At 37.1% G+C, this 21,795-nt stretch overlaps 1 protein-coding gene across 20 annotated transcripts in view; it reads left to right on the plus strand.

The window, feature by feature from the left end:
* Positions 1–21,795, plus strand: part of NAALADL2 (N-acetylated alpha-linked acidic dipeptidase like 2) — a 432,007-nt gene that overhangs the window by 198,130 nt on the left and 212,082 nt on the right. For all 20 annotated transcript variants that reach the window (XR_011811283.1, XR_011811282.1, XM_027463880.3 and 17 more), the window contains one exon: positions 891–1,392. Coding sequence is in view for 18 of the 20 variants with exons in the window: in XM_027463879.3 (XP_027319680.1) it covers positions 891–1,392 (502 nt within the window). In the remaining 2 variants the exon portion in view is untranslated. The remainder of the gene's footprint in view (positions 1–890; positions 1,393–21,795) is intronic.

Genomic DNA, 21,795 nt, shown 5'->3' on the forward strand with positions numbered 1-21,795 from the left:
GGAGGAAAATGGCACCCTATTGTTGCAGTCCGTTGAAAACGATTTGTTGAAAATTGACTTTGAATGTTTGTACTGGAGGTCAGAGTTCCCTTTAGAGGGTTCATGCTTCCATAGAAATATCTAGAAGCACCACAGATAGTGCCTTGCTATTAAAGGAATGATTTTGATATAAATACGTACCTGCCAGTGGTTTTGATTCATTAAAATGGCAAAAAATAAGTGGAGCAAAACAGCTGGGACAATTTCTAAGTAAATTCATCAGTCATTCAGGAGCTATGCATTTAAAATAGCTATAAATAATAGAATGTTCCATCTAAAAGGAAGTCTTTTATTGATGTGTAAGTACAGTGTCACCCTGAAATTTCTTTTTTAACTTAGTGTTTCCATGTGTTTAGAATCAGATCAGGCAAATTAGTTATTTTTATTTTTTCAACTTTATTTTAACAGCATTATTTTGGGTGGTGTGTGCAATGAAATTGATACACACAGTTAAGCTTTAAAATGACTTTCAGGTGATAAATAATTGTTTTAGAAACTCTGCATTCGCTCAAATTTTTATTACTATCTTGGAGATTGGAGACTGACAAAATAATGGTCTAACTTTTCTGTTTGCTACCGGTACTTGTCAATTCCCTTTCCTCATATCCTTGCAATATATTCTATCCCTTTAAATATCTTATTTCCTCGCTGATGATTGTGTGACTACTGATCCTACAAAGGTTAATAGGAGGATGGAAATGGGCAGAGTGAAACTGAGAACCCAGGTTTTGCGTTTTAATATGTATTTTCATTTCTCTGAGGTTTACAAAGGAGACATAATAAATTGTTTACATGGACATAAGGAAGCAAATGTTTATGTTTTTGTGTTTGTTTTTAATTTATTTTAATAGATAAAAAGATGGCCTATCACAAAGTGAATGCAGACCAGAGAGCACAGGGGCATTCTCCATACCTTGACAATGATGACCTCCAGGCCACAGCATTGGAACTGGAATGGGACATGGAAAAAGAGCTGGAGGAGCCTGGCTTTGACCATTTCCGACTGGATGGTGCAGTCCAGCATCATCTGGGAAACTCACAGAGCCCTGACCTTGATCTTGAGCCCATCCAGCCATCGACTTCTCCTAAAGGAAGATTCCAGCGACTTCAGGAAGACCCTGACTACATCTCACACTACACAAGACAGGCACCAAAGAATAACCGCTGCAACTTTTTTCAGATACTGAAAGTATTTTGCACTGCTTTGATTGTATTTATTTTTGGAATTGTGATAGGATATTATTCAGGCAAGAAATGTCCTTCTCCCCCAGCATCTCCAGAACCAAATAACCCTCATACCTACCATGAAATCCTCAAGGAAATCAAAGCTGAAAATATTCAACAGATTTACAGGTATGTACCTTAGCATTTTTTCTCTACGTGCCTTCAGGTGCTAATATTAAGGTTTGCTTTGATTTGTTTTACTTACAAACCGTGAATTTTTCTACATGTGTTCAGTGTTCTCGTGATACTTGGGAAACTTTCAGTTACGTATGGGGGGGTGAGAATGAAACTCAAATGATTTTCATAGCAGTGTGGATTTGTATTAGTTGCACTGTTATGGAATTATTCTTGTTTTAAGAGGATGATCTTTTTTGCTCCAATAATGTTATGTTGCTGAATATATTAATAGTACCTTTAATGTACAGGAATTGAAAAATGCAAAGTGAATATGAATACAGAAGGTACCAGCTTTCCTAGATCTTGTCAATCGTCAAATAATGTTGAAAAGCAATGTTATGGATTATGACTTGTAATATTTGGTGCTTTCAGAAATTTCCATGTAATGTCTGGCAAATAAGTGAATCCTTGCTTTTGTTTTTTTCAGTGTGAATCCTTGCCTTTGTTTTTCAGTCTATAAGGGGGAATTAAACCTTTACTCTGCGTGTGTTTAGAGGGAAAATTGAAGTCTGAACTGTGAAAGATTGCTGTTTGTTTTTAGAACACAGGCAGCTAACTCCTCCCAAATTGTTTAAAATTATTGCTGAATTGAAAAAGCAATGTTTTAATCCATAGTGCCTATTTTATGGATGTGGATCTGAAGTGTTATAAAATGTCTACTAAAACCCTTAGCTGGGTTTTACCTTATTTTTTTCTTCCATACAGAACCTTTCCACTGATTTGAAAGTTTATAAAACACTTTGATATGAGTATGAGAGTACACTTTTCTTTAGCAGTGAATGGGGATAAAACTAGATTCTTCTGTTTTCCTGCCAACTTTTGAAAGTGCGGTCTGTATGAAGGAGGAGTTCAGCTTATTTCTGGCTTCTCAAAGTGACCCAGAGCAGTGAAACTTCCTTTTTCACGGTAAAGGAAATGCACTGCAGATTTTTTTGATCGGTATCTGTTCAGAAGTGGCAGAATTTATATACTCAAGATTAGGAAGGATTGCTGTAGAGGATATCCGAAGAGTTGGTCTGGATATTTCAGAAGTCAATTGAAAGTAACCGATGAAGTATTTTAATGTAATTTATTGTTTTTAGTTTTGATAAACCTGATCTGAAATCCTTGAAGTGGTCAGTACCATGTTTTGAGACAGCACTGTTACTAAATACAACTTAAAGGACTTTGTCAGTTTTCATGTGCTGATCTGACTCTACTTTATGGATCCATTTTTTTTCGTAATGAGAAACTTTATAATGTGACAAGAAATAGTTATTTTGAGTGATAAAAATTTAACCTTCTCTTCTCAGAAAGGAAAGTAGATCAAAGTCTGTCATTAAGCTTAGTCATGAACAAAATATTTAAATAAAGTGGATTCTACTGATTGAGTATTATGTGAAGATTACAGAGAAGTCTGTCAGTCTTGGGATAGTGTTCCAATACTTTGGTTTTGATTTGGAATCATTTACCATTTTAGTATTTTGAGAAGTCATTTAAAAACAATCTGTTGTTTCATCTCTGTTCAAATTACTTCGGCTAGGGATTGAAATGTTAATAAGAATCTCAACTTATACGAGGTATATAAATACTTTGCATCTTACAAAACTGACATAGTTGCCAACATTTAATTAACATAGTTTGTAGAACTTGGTTATTTTTTTCAACATAATAGCATGATTTCCGCAAATGTGATCAAGAATTGTAATTAATTTCATTACTTATCAGTTTTATGTATAAGTATATAATCAATGTGTTTAGTATACTGCATTACCTACAAGTTTTTTCTTCACCCAGCATTTTGATCTGAGAAAGGTTTTATTGCATGTTCTGTTAAGCTGCTTTCCCTCAACATCTGTTTGGCTAGAGTCAGAGCTGTTGCAATGAAACCTGCATATATGTAGCCCCACAAATATAGAACCTGCAACATATGTTTCTTGAGGGGGAAAAAAAAGCAACTGACAAGATCAATATATGTTATTGTAAAACTTCTTTCAAAGTAATATACTTTGAATTACTAGGAATAAGTGGCAGCTGCTTAGCTTGCAATTTCTAAATGTTACTGAGAATGACATTAATTTAATTTTCTTAGCTTACTACTTAGATCAGACTCAATAAAGGTAAGAGATTTTGCTAACAGTCCTGATAAAGGACTGGGAAGAAAAATGCGTAAAAGACACAGCTGTACCAGTCCTATTACCCAAGTAGACATCAGCTTAATGTGCTTAGAAGTCTGGAGTGGGAACTTTCTGCTGAGATGAACTCTGCTACAGTCAGATGATGTTTTGAGTATTGGGCTGTAAAAGGCTCTAGGCTATAAAAGAAGTTGATGAAGTGCACCAGGGGACTTCTGTTGATTTTGCTGGGATTTGGACTGGATTCTGTGCCAGCTGAATGGAGGATCACATAGGGTGACAGTAGTTTGTCTACAAAGTTTGATGAAATGGGAGATATAGGCATTCCTGCCATCTCCCTTTTTGGCTCTTTGTGAGAGCTCATTTGCTGCTCCTCTGTCAGTCCCATGAGCCATTTTTTCCTGCCCTACTTTCAGGAAAAGACAAGGGAAAATGAGACAACGATAATGTGCTGGTCTGGAGTTAGAGGGAAGATCATTACTAACTTCAATGTTGCTCTCATTAACCAGCAAGATTTTGTTCATTAGAGGGAAGATTGTCACTAATTTCAATGTAGCTCTCATTAACAACCAAGATTTAGTTTGCCATAGATGTTGTGAAGCATTTATCTTTAAGAACGGCAAACATTTGAATTTTGTGCAAATTGAACTTCGGTGGGTTGTCAGTTAAGGTTTGAGTTGAGTATTATTAACAAACTAAAGGGATGAGACAATGAAAGCACAAAAAGGAGCATGAATACAGTCTCTCCAAAGACCCCTAGACTTATAAACTACTAGTGACATCTTTTTCTTAAAGAAAACATTGTTTAACACTGTAAACAGTACGGAACACTTCAGTAGGGGAAATAAAAAGATGGTATTTTTATTTTGAATGAAATCATTTCAATGGTGTTGCTCCAAAGACAGATAAAAATGAGACAAAATCCTAATTTTCTTGGCAAATATAGGGTTGCCATATTTATTTTATTGCAAGTTGTAATTTTGGGGTTGATTTCTGTAAATTAACTCAAGAGAGGTTTTCATGTTGAAAGGTAAGTGTAAAGAAAAATGTATGGTTGTGGTGTTGTGAATTATAATTCTACTTAAACCTTATTTATCAGATTAGTTAATTCTCAAACACTTTAAAAATTCTCATAGCCTTATGCTGCTTTAATGTGCTGTTCCTTTCAATAGTAAAAGGTCTCAGTTATTATCAGTTTTGCAGTCATGCTATGGCAAAAATTGGATATGTTTCTCCATGATTAAGAACAGAGGCCTATAGACAGAAGACTTTTGCTCTTCTCTTCATCCAGTCCATCAGGCTGCTCTTACATTTTAGCTCTGTGTTTCATTCTATATATCCTCTCTCAAATGCTTTCTTCGCTATGATTTTTTCTCCCTCGAGCAATAGGGAGGTTTAAATCCCTTCGTAATGCATCTAGTTATAACTAACTGTCCTTTGGAGACACATCTGTTCCTTCTTCCAGCTGGTAATATCACCTGCGGAATCTCACAAATCCATCTCTGGCAAGAATTGATTTGTCACCTGTGTCTGGTGCTATCCATAACTTCAGCTTAATTCTTCAAAGGGCTGCAGGAAAGTAGACAGCAGCAGCTCTCCTACAGGGTCATTGCCAAAGAAACAAAAGTTCCCTATGCGGTGAGAAAAGGAGTTTATCTGAAAACGAGGTGGGAAACTTCTTTCCACACCCAAATGTTTGTTGTCCCTCAGTAGTTATATTCAGTGCTGTTAAAACCTTGGAACATTGAGCCTTTTTATTGCTCCAAGCCTGTGAAACACCTGGGAAGCAGAGACCAGAACTTCTCAGAAAAGTTGAATTATCGATATTTGAACATGAATTAAATTTCCAAGCTGCTTCTTGGAAAAACTGAATTTGTTGTTCCAGGAATGAGAAAGCAGGCCAGGAATAGACCATCACCTTCCAAAGCAAAGTGTGTGAGGGGAAAAAGGAGAAACAATGCTTTGTGCTCAGGCGCTCCAGTGGCTGCTTCCCCTAGCAAAGGCCCATTCCATCCCCACTGTTAATTAATAGCTATGTGCTGATGTATTCATGGGGAAATAGCAGGCCTAGACCACTGCTTGCTTTACCTGGGATTTGCTGTTCATGCTGCTGTCTTTCTGTCCTCTGTATGCAAATTCTCTGACTTTTGTCATGCCAGCAATTGAGAAATGTATTGCAAAAAGAAAGTCCATGGGAACTCGTCCTATTTGCGTCTATGTATCAGTCTTGGATATTTATTGTATTGTTAGGCTGAATCTGAAGTCCTCCGTGCAACATCTTTAGAAATTGATATTGCCACATTCCTGGGTAACCAGGAGCTGAGCGAACTCTGGATTTATGTCCTTCCCACAGTTTGTGTAATCGCTTGGGATTCTCTTTATTCACATGATAATTTTCAACATGTATTTATAAGTACAAAGACCTTTTTGAAAGGAGATAAGAGTGACATCAAACAAGTGAAAGCTCACCCTTATCCTCCTGCTACCTCACCAGTAAAGAATGGCTCTGAGAACGTGGAGAGGTATCTTTTGTGCATGAAAGATGCCCTGCATGACCTGAACTATTATCTGTGGAACAGTAACTTGATAAATTTAGGCTTCAGATACCCACTTACGTCTAATATGATTTTTCCCTTGCCTCAAAATAGTTGGTATCTGTACTTCAGAGGTGTTAATAGAAAAGCTTGTCTATTTTATAGTTTTCATTGGTTTCACTTGATTCACCTTTTTTATTTTTTTGAAATTGATGAACATAATTCTTTCATTTGTTTTTCTGTAGATGGAAGAAGGACGCATTATATTGATATATAATGTTTGACAAGGAGGTGTAAGTTTGTTCTCTTGGTGTCAGTTACAGCATATGCTTATAAAATTCCTCTTCCTGTTGGAAGAAACGTCTTAGCTTATGGTTTATTCAACATCATAAGGACATATTTTATGTCTCAAGTCCACTGTGTGGTTCACTGAAAACAATTTTTCCTCTCAGTTGATTATTTTTCTTAATGGTAACCATAAAAAATATATTGAATTTGAGATGTTTGATTTGGGAAATCATTTACAGTAAAGCATGATTTTTGTATTATAACTGTGTCCTTTGTAAATGAAGTACACAGTGTTGCTTTAAAATAATTTTTCCAAGCAATACACCAGTGTGATATAGTAATGAATTAGATCCAATAAACTGTATATTCACATTGGCATAATAAGTAATGAGTCCCTTGATAAATTTCCTTATCTGTCACAGCCCACATGAATGGCTTCTGCCTTATTGCTTCTTTCTCAAAAAACAACATACAGTTCTGTACTAGGAAAAATAGAAAGAAAATCACAACTGCACCAACTTGCCAGTTCAGAAACTCTTTAAAAGACAAAAAAGTATTTTATTTTGTCTTTGAGCTGCAAGGAAATGAGAGAGATTGCCAAACCTTTGAGACCTTTTAGCAGAAGAAAAGCAGCAGGATTTGTGTGTTGTGTATGATGTCCTGCATGGCTACAAACTGAAAACTGAGAATGATGCTTTTGGGCATTTTCTTATAACAGTATCATTCCAGGATGTTTATTTTGTAGAAATGTGTAGGTTAGCTAATTGGGAATTTCTGAAGTTTTTTTTTTATTATTGTTTTTTTCTTAAATGTCTTTTTTTTTTTGTGGTGCAGCGTCTGTTTCAATGCAACATTCACAGGCTCAGGGTGGAAACCTGAGGGGGGAAGATGAGGAGCAGGCAGTCCAGTCCTGGTGAAACATAACATGGGGATATGGGGGCCTGAGGGTCACAGTCCTGTTCTGCTTTCATGCCTGAGCGTTGGTCCAGTGCCTCACATTTTCTGGTAAAAAGCAACACCTTTTTATGATAGGCATTAGAGTGGAAATGAATTTTACTCTGATGACTTCTTTTTGGACTGTGTAATCTTATATTTTAAAATTAGAGGTTACCTTGCCAATTTGCCTTGAATTCATTAAAAGCAGGAGTGTGGTTAGGGTTTAGAGAGAAAACCAATTTCCATGGCCATTAGATATCTGCCTCTTTACCCTGACTGCTGAAAAGTGGGGGGCAATTTAGACCCAATTAGAAACAGCAATTCCGAGCAGTGACAAGTACTACTTTTTCTAATAGATGATGAAATGAGCTGTGCCAGCATGGGTGGGGAAGTCATTTGCTTTTCAAAGGTTTAGCATACCTCACTCTACCCTGCTCAGGCTACCGGATGGAACAGGGGAGGGACTCACAATTCCCTCAATCTTCCTCTTCTCACATTTTCAGGACAGCCCAGTGTCCCCCAAGTCTTGTGCTCCTCTTTACCTGCAGCTGCTTGGTAGTCTTTTGGAAAGCTGAGGATTTCTGAGGGTTGTTTCTGTTGCAGCATAACAAACTGGAACAGACTGTAAATCATCCATGTATCATGAAGCGGTATCAGTTTTTCTACTGTTTGGTGTACCTTTTTAAAAACTTCTGGTAAGTAGTAGGCTCAGTACTAGCCTATACCTGAAAAAGTAATTGACTAGGCGTTTCTGAGTGATGCTGACACTAACGCTGGCTAAAAGGCAATATTTACAGGCAAAAATCTTATTTATGTTGCCACTCATCAGTTTTATAGGCATAACCAAACCATACTTCTTTCAAGAGAAAAATTCTGAAGAAAAGAAATCATTCATCCTGTTGAGATGACAGCCCGTTTTTATTGTAGGCCAATTACTTCCAGCGTGGAAATATAGGGGATGTGGAAATTGGACCAAGTGCTTCTTCAGTGCCCAGTATTTGCACCTTAATACAAGGAGAATCTGCAATTTTGGCTAGTGGTCCCAGGGACATACTTACAGAGGTACTGAGAAGCAAACATTCCAGAACAAAAACTCTTGACAGTTTAATTACTGGCACTAGATGCGTTATCTACTAATTGCCTGAACAACGGGAAGAGTTTGTTCCTGCTGAGGTAACTGTATTGGCGCTCAATATGTCAGCGTGATGCTGTGCCTGGAGGGTGGCTGTTTTCTCCAGGGAGAAGACGGTGGCACAGGGCATTGCAAAGTCTAAATTTTGTAAAATTTCAAAAGCACCAAGCACTAACAAATTCCTGTTTAAGATGCATCTCTCATCAGCACACTGTAAAACTGAAGTCTATTGGTACTCTTGAGATGCAGGATTTGAGTGGAGTGCTGCAATTCCATGGTATACACTGCAACAATTAGCAATTAGTTTCCTGCCTGTACACATAAATCAAATTAACAAAGCCTCGAGGGGAAAGAGTTTTCTCAGCCCTGTTTGGTGGTGCTTTGACATCCAGTTCCCTACAGTCAGCACCTATGACAGCTATTTACTAGAAGCCTGCTAATAAGTCAGGGCTGTTACCAAATTCACTGAGACCAGCAAGACGGCAATTTGTTGTGCAGTATTAGGTTACTGTTCATGCAGCATTCATAACTGAAGGCTGCTAAGGAGCAATGCTAGGAATCGATCAGAGATAATGAAATTGATATTGTCTGAATAATAATCAATTTTAATAATCGTCTTCTACAGTACTCTTGCATTAAGGGGTTTCTATTCTCAGTGCAATTCTCTTTGAAAGCTGATGAGTTTCTGAAGTGTTGTAGTTGCCATACAAAAACAAATAAAATTTATTAAAAAGTTCAGCCTTTTCCCAGTAATATTGGAACTTGCATGTTGTTAAACTTTCAAAATGCAACACATTCATGTCATGGTGTTGTTTTGTTTTGTGTTTTTTTTTTCGAGAATTTCTTGAATACTATTTATGGACAAAAAGATAGATAATTTAAGAGGTCTATAGGTATGCTTGTTTTTTGTTTGTTTGTTTGGGTTATTTGGGTCTCATTAGCAGATAATCTTTAAACATGCATGAAGTCTCATCCTTCATATAAGCTAATCTTTCCCTCGGACACATTTAATTGACCCAAATTTACATACAGATGATTTCTTGATGAACTAGTGCCTGTCCAGGGTAAAACATTGTGTCACAGTCCACTTATTTGCCGACACAGGATATTCTATGATTCTATGACAATTTTTTTTAAAGGGTGAAAAGGTTGAAATATTCCAGTTAGATGGAAATTTCCCAATTCTTTTTTTTTTTTTCTTCTAGTACAAAATAAAAAAAAAGTGAAAAGCAAACTCAAGTATCACTATAAAAACAGTATTCTAATGTATCAGTAGTAACATTGTTTGGAAATCATGAATTTAGTATTTTTATTCCTAGTTGGGAATTTTGTATGTTCACTGATATTTCCTACCAAAGCAAACTGGTCTTCAAACAGCTTAATGTCTTAGTTTATCTTATGGGAAAGTAGGTGTTTAAGAGAATGGAGAAAATTTAACAACTTTGATCTTTTCAGCTGTTGCAACATTTTCTTTTCCTATAGTTTCACATAGACTCCCTTCTACCAGTGCTATCAGAATCATAAAAGCTCAATATATGCCAGAGTCTGCAGGTCTTTCATTTTTAGTGATCAGGTTAACATTTGAGGGGTTTGTTTTACTATTTTTAATTGGTGTTCAAACTTTGTTAGCTAGCAGTCTAATAATGTAGGTTGTGAGGCTTAAGGGAAATGGTGACTGTGGCTGTGATATATATTAAGACACCCATGTAGTATGCTCTGTGCAATAACACATTTTGGTTTTGTTCAAATGGTGAGCTGGAGCCTACAGACTGGAGAAGCCCAGGGGTTCTTCAAAACGTGAAGATGGGAGACAGTGGGAGGAAGCACTGATAGTTTAAAATGAATAAGGAGTCTGTGAAAATGTCACCTTTCATGGAAATCATTTTCTTTATTCCAGCAGGGCAGCTGCAATTTAGCAGAGAGCTCACATATTTATGGTTATGATTGTGGCCAAGGCAGGAGCATGTTCCCAGCGGTTCTGGAATCTGTTTCCTGTCGAAGCGTACGTGAGCCAATGCTGATGCAGTGCAGATTGAGACCATTTAATTATTTAAATAACTGGGTGAGTGCTATTTGTGAGCAAAAAGTGGTAGCTCTGGGAAATTGCTTGTTTCATGGCCATTTGTTAGCAACAGTTACTGAATGCTTTTATTTTTAATAAATGCCAACCTAGGTGATGGGCCTGGTGATGTGCATTATTAAATACATAGACAAGCTTAAAAAAAGGCCATACGGTCATGAATAAAGTTACCGTTCCCTGTCAACTATTTAGGGAACAAAGCAAGAAACTGAATTATTCATAATATGCTCAGTGTAAGGCAAATGGAACCTGCTGCTGTGTTGCTAGCAATGCAAGGAGTGACTTAAAAATACAAATGGTTTTCTTCTGTATCATCATGTTTGTTTTTCTTTGCTAATATTTCCAGAAACTATTTAAGAAAATTAAACTGTAACAAAAACGAAGAGTTAAGTCTCTGTAGTTCCTCAGAATCCCAACACAGAACCTCTAGGGGATTTTGTTTCTAAATTATTCAGCCTACATGCTAAAAAGATAGATAAGACATCATATTTTGGAAGTGAATACAGTTATTTCTTTTGTTCACATGGAAAACTTGAAAAATTTTTGAAATATGTTTTGTAATGACTCTTTCCTATAGACAGAAATGTAGACATATATCACTACCTGTTTGTATATGAGGTTTTGTGTGTATGTGAACACATACATCTACTTTTGCATAGTAGCTGAAGTTCTGTCACACTCAAAACTTTCATATATTTATTCTAGTGTTCAGTATCATTTCTGTCTGTGGTTGTGGCTGAAACCTGATTTCCATTCTAATCCCAGGCCCAGAGGTGTTTCAAGTATTTATAAGTCCTTTGAAACTGCTACGATGATTGTGTTACCATAGTCAGAGGCCAGACTGTTATTAAGGATACACTTCTGCAGAGGAGGTTAAGTCTCAACTTAATTGAGTCCTTAATTTTTTCATTTTATTTTTTAAAGTTGGTAGTATTTGTTTAGCAGTAGATGAGAAATAAGTTGAACATAAGTTGAGGGGCTCATCTCCTTCATATTGAAATGGGTATTATGCAACATAAAATATTAAGTGCAGAAATACTTCCTTGTAAAAATAGATATGTGGGCTCCTTTGTCTGGTGTGGGAAAATAATATAGCAAGAACCAATGGGTGAAAGAGGGAAGTATTAAATTAAAAATAAAAATAGTAGAATCGTAGAAAGTCTTGTGTTGAAAGGGACATATACATTTATATGCACATCAAAGGCTTAACACTACAATCTCTGCCTCTGTTTTTTGTCATTTGTGGTCAGATAAGATCAGATTCCGCAATTTTTCATCAATTGGCTTCTAAAAAAAAGGCAATGAGAGTTCTTTGATAGAGGGTGTTAGCATTAAACTTCTAAATTTTTGGAGTTACTGCTTATTTTCCTTTATTATTGAGCTACTTTAAATAGGTTGTCTGAGAAGGTTTGATATTAATATTCTCTTTTGATTAATAAACTGTACTAGAACAGAGGATTTGGGTCTTGGCAGGAACAAAGCTGAGGCCGAGCGCAGTGCTGTCACACTTCTGCTGGAACATGCACAGAGCTGTTTATAGCACCGCAAGGCCTTCGGGGCATTATCTTGGATTTGCAGCTCTCAACTGGCAAAACTTTTTTTCTTTTTTTTTTTTTTTTAAAAAAAAAAGAAAAAACAACAAAACAGACACTGTTAAAACAAGAATCATTTGGAATTATTTCAGAAATACAAAGCTAAATAAATTAAATCCTACTTCAGTCTTACGGATTTGGAAATTGGTTTTACATGCTTTCGTCACATCCTGACTGGATTAATCTAACTCTTTTTACAGTTCTGCCAGCATTGCCATTGCAGAAATTGCAGCATGTACAGATTGTGGCTGTAGCAATGATCCGGGCTTCCCTGAGGAAGAGCAAGGCTCACAGAATTTTAAGTCTCTTTTGTGTGTGTCTCATTTTCTCCTGACTTAGTATGTCTGGAAGTTAAAAAGGTCTTACAGTCTGAGAAACAGTTAATTGGATCAGGATGAATCATTCCCTGGATTAAATGTTGGAGGTATGTTTGGATCCCATCCCCTTTGTTAATGTAATTAAGGCTGACATTAAAGATCAAATTATCCCTCACAAAATTAGGTCCTCAGGTAAGTGAGAAACACTTCAGGGATTTTCCTGTGTAGTGCTGTCCTTGCCTTGCTGAGAAGGCCTCGAGAGCCCACCAGAAAAGCCCAGATCCCCATGGTGCCCTGGCCTGCAAGGCTGTCCTCTGAGGTTCAGGCTTGAAACTTGTGCCATCCTGGTGCCTGAAGCATGCACGCTGCCATCGCTGAGGCACGAGGTGCACGAGGACTCCCCTCAGGGAGGCGTGTTGGCTAGAGCCGCCATGCCATCACCTTTTTTCTGCTCGTCGTCACAGACAGGGATGGTGTGCTGGGACACAACGATGAGAAGGATTGTTGTGTTACCTTGTAAATTCGTGAAAAGCTGTCCTAGCAGCCTAGTGAGGTACAGAGAGAAATGTTTGCTGAATCCAATGAGTGTAAGGGGCCTCTCCCATAGGGACCTGCTGCTGCTTTGGCAAACTGGTGATGTTCAGGATTGGTTTTTGTTTGGATCAAGTTTTTTTTAGTGGAAATGAAGAATTGCCATTCCCAAATTTAAATATCTTGCCGGTGGGCTGCCTTTTCTCATCTACTTGTTCTGACCCACGTCAGGGAAGACCTCAGGTCTGTCCAGGGTGCCAAGGCTGAGTTCCTCCGTGGACAGGGCCAGCCACCACAAGGGCCTCAGAGAGGCTGCTCCTGAACCACCTCTGCCGAAGGCTGTTTGGTTTCTCCTCAACAGCGGACTCTTGAGGTCCAGTCCTTTGCTTCCTCTCAGATAAAACCAGCTAACGTTTCCACACCATCTTTCAGCATGAAAAGGGAAATTTCTGTATAAAACTACGCAGAAATTATTTTAAATTAAAAAAAAAAAAAAAAAAAATCGGGATATTTGAACTTGGGTTAATTAGTAACAGCGCTTCAGTCTATCCTCAGAAAAATGATGTTAAGATTAGGTTATATACTGGGTCTTTTCATGGATAAGAACATTTTAACTCCTTTTATATGTTGTATGTTAAAAGACTGGTTGCAGGTTGCATTATATGATGCGATTCTTAGGTCAGCAAAGATACAAAACACATTTATCTAAAGATGAATAAGCATTTGTTATGTATCGTGCTATTCATTAATGTCACAAATAATGACTGGGATGAGAATGGTGATATTCCACCAAAAAATCAAGATCTCGTACCTCAATGGAAAAGTTGTTAGTTCTTCTGGAGTGAGGGAAAAGTGATTTTACACAGAGACATTTTGTAATAATTGTTTTAAGGCTTACTGTAGTTTGTAAGCAAACCACTTCATGGTTTCTTGTGGAGAACTACAGTACAGCTTGTAAATAGTTCCGCTGAAATAATAAAAAGACAACTTCAAAGAAATAATGCTGCCTTACAGAAAATGACAGGGAGGTTATTTGAGAAGCAGTGAAAGTGTATCATAATACTGCTTAGACATAATCCTTTAAATAGATGACTCAATAGTAATGGAAAATTAGTGTTCTTTTCTAGATTCAGCTCCAGCTAAAGGATGAATCTTTATGCCTTGTGTATTGCAAACAATATATTAGCTTCTCATTAATTGAGAATGCTAAATGAGAATTAAAGGTTGCCGGAAAAAATCTTATTTATCTTTGTATCTCCCCCACTCTCATACAGTTTTTCAAATCATGGAAGTATTGAATTTAATCAAGTTTTGTTCATTATTATTGTAGCTGTAAGGGAGATGATCTATTACTGTTAGCATATGTTTGAGGCAGTATTTAAACTGGCCTGGTAATAATTGAAAATACATGGTAAAATCAAATGATTTTTACTTGCACTCTTATTTGAGGCCATAAAGCTAGCACTAACTTTGAGAGATACTGTATTCTATTAGATATGGAAAATTAAAGTGAATATTTGCTTACAGCTAATTATATGGCTCTGATTTTATGTAGTAAGGCTCTGCAGAGAAGTCCTTATTTGATCTTGAAGGCAATGTAACAGAAATTGCTTTTCAATTGCTTTTTCCTCTGTTTGTCAAAAGAATTCCAGACCTACTGTAAATGTTATGTCTTATCAACACTGAATACGTGAAAATGTTAAAATACAACTTAAAATAGTACAATGGATTTAACTTAGTTCTCTGTGAAAGTAGATTTAAACATTTGGTTTTGATTCCAGTTTCTGGTTGCGTAACATGCACTTACTTTGCTGAATTTCCCAAAGATCTCTGAATTTACAAGAGCATAACTGAGATCAGTCTCCTATTTCAATTTTTCAACTTTAATAATATTTATGGTGTAATGGTGTGGCCATCCAGATTCTCTACCCAACCCGCCACCCCCCCCCAAAAAAAAAAAAAAAAAAAAAAAAAAAAAAAAAAAAACATGAAAAAAGAAAAAAGAGGGGGGTAGAGGGGGAAAGCCATGACAGTACACAGTTTTGAGACAGGTCCCAGGTAGAGCAAATCAGACCACCTATAACATCGGTATGTGCTTGTTTTTTGAAATCTTTAGAAGAAGAGTTTCTGTGCATAAAAGGACAGAAGTAACTAAGACCATGGAAGTACAGATTGTAAAAATCTGGTTTGTCAGATATATAGGCTGTCAACTCTGTGGTGGTGAATGCTTTTCATACCTGTACATACAGTGGCTGTTCTTACAGAGTCTTGAATTCCAATTCTGCTTCCAATTTTGAAGTACTAAAATGCCAACAACCAATAGTAATGGTGTCTTTCCTTAAGAAATAAATGGCACATCAGACCTCATTTGGTGATTGTGAAAAATGCTCTGGGACAACTTTTAGAAAAAACCTTTCTGTAAATGTAACTGTCCTGCTGCATGCTGGTCATATGGTTCCCAAAATGTTTCTGCACCCCTGGGGATCCACAGTGTCTTACTGAGGAGGCCGAAGTGCTCTGTGAACTCCTGGGAAAGGAGCAGAGTGGCAGGACTGGGCAGGCAGAGGAAGGGGTGTCCCAAGCTGACATCAGCAGAGGGACGTGCAGCCAGGTAGGAAAGGGAAGGCTCACCTCTAGCAGGTTCTGGAAAATAAAGGGTGAAAGAGTCGTTCTGTATTAAACCTCTTGGTTTCCTAGCTGGGGAGAGTGACATCAAAAAAGTTCTGCATCAGGAGTGCTTCAGGCATGTTTTTCAAAGATTGTTACCCTCTGGCTATGGTTAATTTCATTTTAAATATGTTTATTTTTACTTTGACAATTCAGCTAGCATTTGAATTGCTTCCCAGTTGAAGATAATTTGATTTCAAATTGCGGCAGTTTAGAGATACATAGATGGAGGAAAAATTCTTCCATAAAAATTGTATCACATACAAATCAGCATATTCAGGCAAAGAGTTTAGTGCTAAGTTACAAGTTATGTCTTAAGAGTGAATGATTTATGGCTTTGATATAATATTTTCGAATTCTACTGCACATGCCTGTTTTTTAATAGCTTGTGTGTCATCCCGCTGGCAAAAACTTCATCTGGGTACAAAAGTGAACGTTGAAGTTAAAAACAAGTAACCAGATCCTAATGCAAGAATTAGACAGAAATCAGTTTTCAGAAACATGTCGTGACATTAACTTTTTTATGTCAGACAAACGCTAAAAACTGATCTCAGTTCTCAGTAGGCTGGCAGAAATGTCATTCCCAGTCAGACTAAAGTGATTACGTTGAACCTGTTTGGATATGATGCATTATTTGCTGATGCTGTTTTCTTGTTTACATAAGTGGATTTGCATGGGTTGATGCTCCAAATATTGGGCTACTGAAAACCACCTGCATCTGCTGAGGTATCGAGACGAAAACTCTGGAGGCTGGCCAGGTTTCTGCAGTGCTTTTGCTTACGTGTTTGACAGTAACATCTGGTAACGCAGATGCTGAATTCTAGAGAGCCATAATTATTTTGAGAGTAGGGAGAAGTTGTCACACGTTGTTATTATCATGCTACTATCACAGGTATTAGAATCAAAGAGATCATTTTGTTCTTTGCTGACAGCATATGTTTTCTCAGCTTTGGAGAAGTGCTATTTTGATGCCATGCAATATGCAGATTAAAAATTATCTTGTTTTTAAGCTGCTTGAAGGTTAAAGAAGAGCAAAAAAATGTAAATGCAAAATGTTTTGTTTCTTCAGAATATCAGTTCCATTGCGATTGTGAGTGCTGCCAAAATATGTCAGGCTGTGTCCCCCTATTTATGCCTCTCATAAATAATACTGTTGGATTTTGTGGAGTAAAAGAAAGTGTCTTAGCTCTGTTTGTCTCAGGTGTCAGTTTTTTGTTTTGTTTTAACTCCCTGCGCATTTTCAGGCACAGTATTATGGGAAGGAATGTGACAGCTGGAATGTGGGGAACTTACATATTTACAGAGGCATTGTAACAAATATTTGTATCTTTACTGAGAGATTTAAACACTATTAGTGGAATAATTATGGATTTTTTAATTCAATTAGCCAGTTTGATAACAGGAATTTCCATCCAATTGTACTAGAACCGCTTCTCACTGAAAACAGGAAAAAAATTGACATTTGTTACTTCTTGATTTGTTTATAGTAAACAGTGGATTTTCTTCTTAAAGCTCTGTATTTGGACATCTGCACGAGTGGAAATGAGCATCTTGTGAAATTTCTCAAGTCTGGTCTGATGCACAGTAATGTTTTAACATTTTTTCCAGGCTTATGTTTGCAGTAATAACATTTAAAAATTTCTTAGACGAGACAAGTTTGTAATGGGGCTAGGAATGAAATGCAGACACAAACTAAATTTCCTCTCTAGGTCTAGGAACTCAATCAAGGGTACTTAAAAATCTTTGCCCTATCTAAATGTGGTTTGTCTTACACCTCCATTGATATAAAGAGAATTTGATTAAATGGAATTGAATTGAAATAAGACTCCCCGGATTAAGAATATAAGTACTATAAAGTCCTCCTAATATCTTATTCCATAGTCTCAATCTGAAATTAGTACTAAGAACAGTTTTATAATAATTGTATTTATTCAGCATTAAATGCTTCATTTTCTTTATAATACTACTTTAAAGGTCTTAAGGAACGTGGACATTCATTTGAATGTCTGCATCATTAATTTTGTTTTGCGCTGATCACGGTCTTTCTGGTTTTAGAGTATCAATCCAGATCATGCCATTCATCTTATTCTCTTGCCAGCTGTGAGAAAACAGGACTTGCTGCATTGTTGTGTTTCTTGTAATGCTTGTGGCTTTGTATGTGGGGAATGGTTGTAGTCTGACCCCGCAGTCCCTACACACATGCACACTCGTAGAAAAATGGCTTAATTTCTTCTGAGGTTTTTCTAGCCTACTTTGAAAGCTTGGATGTTAGTCATAGGTGGGACATGACACAGGACAAGGGTGGAGATGCTCCTAGAGATGGAGAATGCTTTTGCTTGTGTGTCCTTTACGTGCTCAGACATACAAAGATTAGTCCAGCGCTGGAAAGTAATTTTCTCCTTGGTCAGGGTGCTGGGGAACTACTTGTTTGTTTGGGCTTTTCATTGTGCTGGAGAATGTGGGCTTTTGGGCAGGTCAAGGAGGTCTTCTGGGAGTCTTCAGGGCAGACTCCTGGGGTCTCAGTGTAGAATTTTATTTTACCAGTTACCAATTGTGGCTAGGAATCACAACGAGTTCAAGCAGATATGATCTGAGGTGGGCTGTCTCTCTTGCCTCCCCTTCCCGGTGTTCTGCCCCCTTTCTCCCTTGTGCTGGCACCTCACTATGGCAATTTGGCCAAAAGGTTGAAGGAGCTGATCTATCTGAAAACTACCTTTTGGTTAAAGTTACTTAGAGTATTATTTTTCAAACTCATTAGCTTTCCTATCCACGTAGCTCTGCAACTGCTCAGGTGGCCAAGAGGAATGGGAAATCATGAAGATGTCATCCATGTCATCCCTTAGTTATATTTACAGTTATCTTATTATTCTTTTTCAGCATTTGCATCTTGATCTGTGAGGAAGAATAAGCTGCTCCTGTTTCTAAAATCTTAGCTATTCATTTTAACAACAAATTTAATGTACATAGATTGAAATTGGATTATAATCAGAAGTATAATTTTTCAATTTCATGAATATTTCTGAAATTATTTTAATTACCTTAAAATTCTTCATTTATGCGTGGTTAAACTTCATTATACACAATAATTCCTTACCTTTTCTATACAAATTTCAATGTGCATAATGTCAGTTTTAATAACTAGAAATATAAACAATGGTTATTATTCTCAGAAACCCAGAGAGTTTTTTTTGTGTGTGTGTGTTTTGGTTTGTTTTTTTTAGTGATATATTTCTTAATTTTGGTCACTTCTTTAAGAAGACCACACCGGTAGGAAATAAAATCCTGTACTTGTACCTTAAAAATTGACATGTTTCTCAACTAACAAAAATGTTAATCATTTAAGATGTTTTTTCTTTAGATGGTGTGAGGTAAAGCTTTGGCAACGTGATTATTTCTGCTATGCTATTTAATTCATCTACTGCCTTAAAATATTAATACATTTTTTTTCTATTTTATTTGCTTGTAATAGAAATTGCACAATGACCTGAAAGTTGCTTTTCATTAACCTAGTATAAATTTTGAACATTTTTCGTGGAGTCACTTTGGAGTCATGATGGAAAGAATTTATACCACCTTTATCCTTTGGTGTCTGATTGCTGCTATAAATATTGGTTATTTTTGTGCTGTGTATAATTGTGGCCCATAAAACTTCTTCTTTTTTTTTTAATTTAAAAAAAAATATATATATTTTCCAGGTAAAGCATTGCATTTGTTTTCAGCTATGTCTTTTAGCTTATGTTGTCCTGAGCGGACTGCTTCTTGCAAATCAAGGTGGGAGGGGACACTTGCTGAATTCTGAATGTGCATTTACTATTTTAGTTGGGAAGTGTGAAGAGCATGTTTATTCTTGAGAACTGTGTGCAAATTGCCAGTGAAAATGATGTAAAAACTCTACTATGAATTGCTCTGTATCTGACTCCTTGACAGAGAAACACGGTTTCACTGAAGAGCATAACAAAACATAGCATTGTGCCCATTCACTGAAAGTAAGTGGAAAGTTAAAGATAGCTGTATATCTTGGCACATAAAGCAGCGCTGTACACTTCTATGTATATGGGAATAGAGCCTATGCAGTTTGCTTTGATTTACAATACTGGCTTTGGTTTTCCTGCTTTGTTCAGGTGCGCAGTTCAACTATGTTTTTTGCATGGATTAGGAAAAGCAGCTTTTTTCCTTCCTTAAGAGGATATTATTGCAGATGAAAGCAAGTGATGAAGCTTTGAGTCATTGTATTATGTGCTTAATCCATGTGTGGCATCAAAAGATACAGTTAAGCGATCCCTGGCGTTGTGGGATTTCTCCTTTGAACGATATAAATTAGGTCTTGATCGCGGATGCGTTTGTATAGCGTTTAATGCATCCCAAGAGGGAATGTGGGCAAAAAAAGGTTACATTGCAGCTGGCAACTTGTATTGAGAAATGCCAGGGATCAAATTATGCATGTTTTTGAGGTCTGATCATGATCAATCAGTTGGAGGGGAATGGTGTCACTGTTCTGTAGCAGGACAGGAGAATTCATGGCCATTTCATAGCTTCTGAGGAAATAAGTCATGACTAATGGTGGATAACCATTTCTGCTTACCAGTGAACTGCAGTGGAACATTGCTATCCTGTGCCTGCCTTCACTTGCCCTGCTATTGCAGACAAGGATGCTGTCTTTATGTGGATAAAGACTTGCTGAAGTTCTAAGTATTTTGTGTGAGTCAATGAAGGAGTTGTCTTCTGATTTGGGCTGCTAGGAGCATATTACAGATGAGTACCGTCTAGGCCTTCTCTCTACTTTTGACTTATTTATTTAATTTAGATTTAGAGTAATTTAGATTCACATTTTAGGCTGCACTTACTTGCCTGATGAACACAGTGAGCTGCAAACTGTGCCGGAAACTTGCTGAAGTCATGGAATGCTCTTCATCTTTTGGAGGCGATGCCCTTTGGTAGTTAAGATGGCTTTTTACCTGCTTTACTAACTCATCAGTGCTCTAAGTTTCTTGCTTTTCCACTGTGGTGTCTGCACATTGTGCTGCTTTCTAGTGGTTTGCATTCCTCACGTACTCATTTCCTTGTCTGCCCACTGCCAGTGCCCAGGTTTCCCAGGGTGAGTCATTATGTAGGTTGAGTTTGGCTTTGATGCCAGTGTTTTATTATTTTGCTTATATGTTGCATAGGAATGGTTACCACGAGACACATATTTTGTAACTTCCTGATATGGTTTGTTGATGCAACAAGCGTAAGCAATTTAAAATCGTTTTCTGCCCTCTGGTTTTACTGTTGCTGGATGAAAAGGTCTGTTTAGTTTTATTCTCCTTTTTTATTTGTTGAGCACCTTGTCTTTGAACTGTACTTATGCAGTGGGCTGGGTCAATTTTTAGTTTTAGATTCTTCTCAGTGGCTCTGATACAACATCAGTTAACCCAGGAATAAAAGAAACGTGTCGTTTTTACGTCTTCCATAGAACTTTTTTCTCTCAGCTGCATTACTGTAGGTAACCAGGTGAATTCCCATGCCACCTGGCTGGCTGGCATGTGAACATCCTCCGGGGATGATTTTCTTGCCCCAGTCCACTCATGGCATTCTCTGCCGGCTTTTTCTCCTGGAAAGTGTAGTGGCCGTTACTTAATTCTGTAATAAAATCAACATTTGCTGAGCTTCTATTATTAAAACTCTGCAGATAATTCCTATTCTACCTTTCTTGAAAATATTGCAGCATTTAAGAAATACATGAAATGATTGGCATGCTTATAAATGATTGAACATTTATATTTTAATAACTGCAGATAAATTACACTTGAAAAATGTTTGATCCCAAAGCATCGTTCATAATCTGTTCCTGTGAATTACAGGTCTGGTTGACACCAGAGACTTCCTTGTGTCAGCATGATTCAGATATATATTTCCCCATTGCCTTTTTCCTTTCTTCTTAGTTTGGCCTTTATTTCTGACTTGGTGTTTGAAACGTTCTTTCTGCAATGGAGAAACAGAACAGCTCAATACAGCATCAGAAGAGCTCAATACAACTGCGACCTCACCAGCAAGCTGCTCAGGCTTGCTGTAGTGCTGGAGTTTGTACTTCTCCAGAGAATTTGTATTAGAATATTAGTATTTGGGTCAGAAGAAGTTGTTTGTGAAGCCACTCTTTTGTTTGCATGTTGGGGTTGGGTTGATCT

This window comes from Anas platyrhynchos, chromosome 9 (assembly GCF_047663525.1).
Source record: "Anas platyrhynchos isolate ZD024472 breed Pekin duck chromosome 9, IASCAAS_PekinDuck_T2T, whole genome shotgun sequence".
NCBI lineage: Eukaryota > Metazoa > Chordata > Aves > Anseriformes > Anatidae > Anas > Anas platyrhynchos.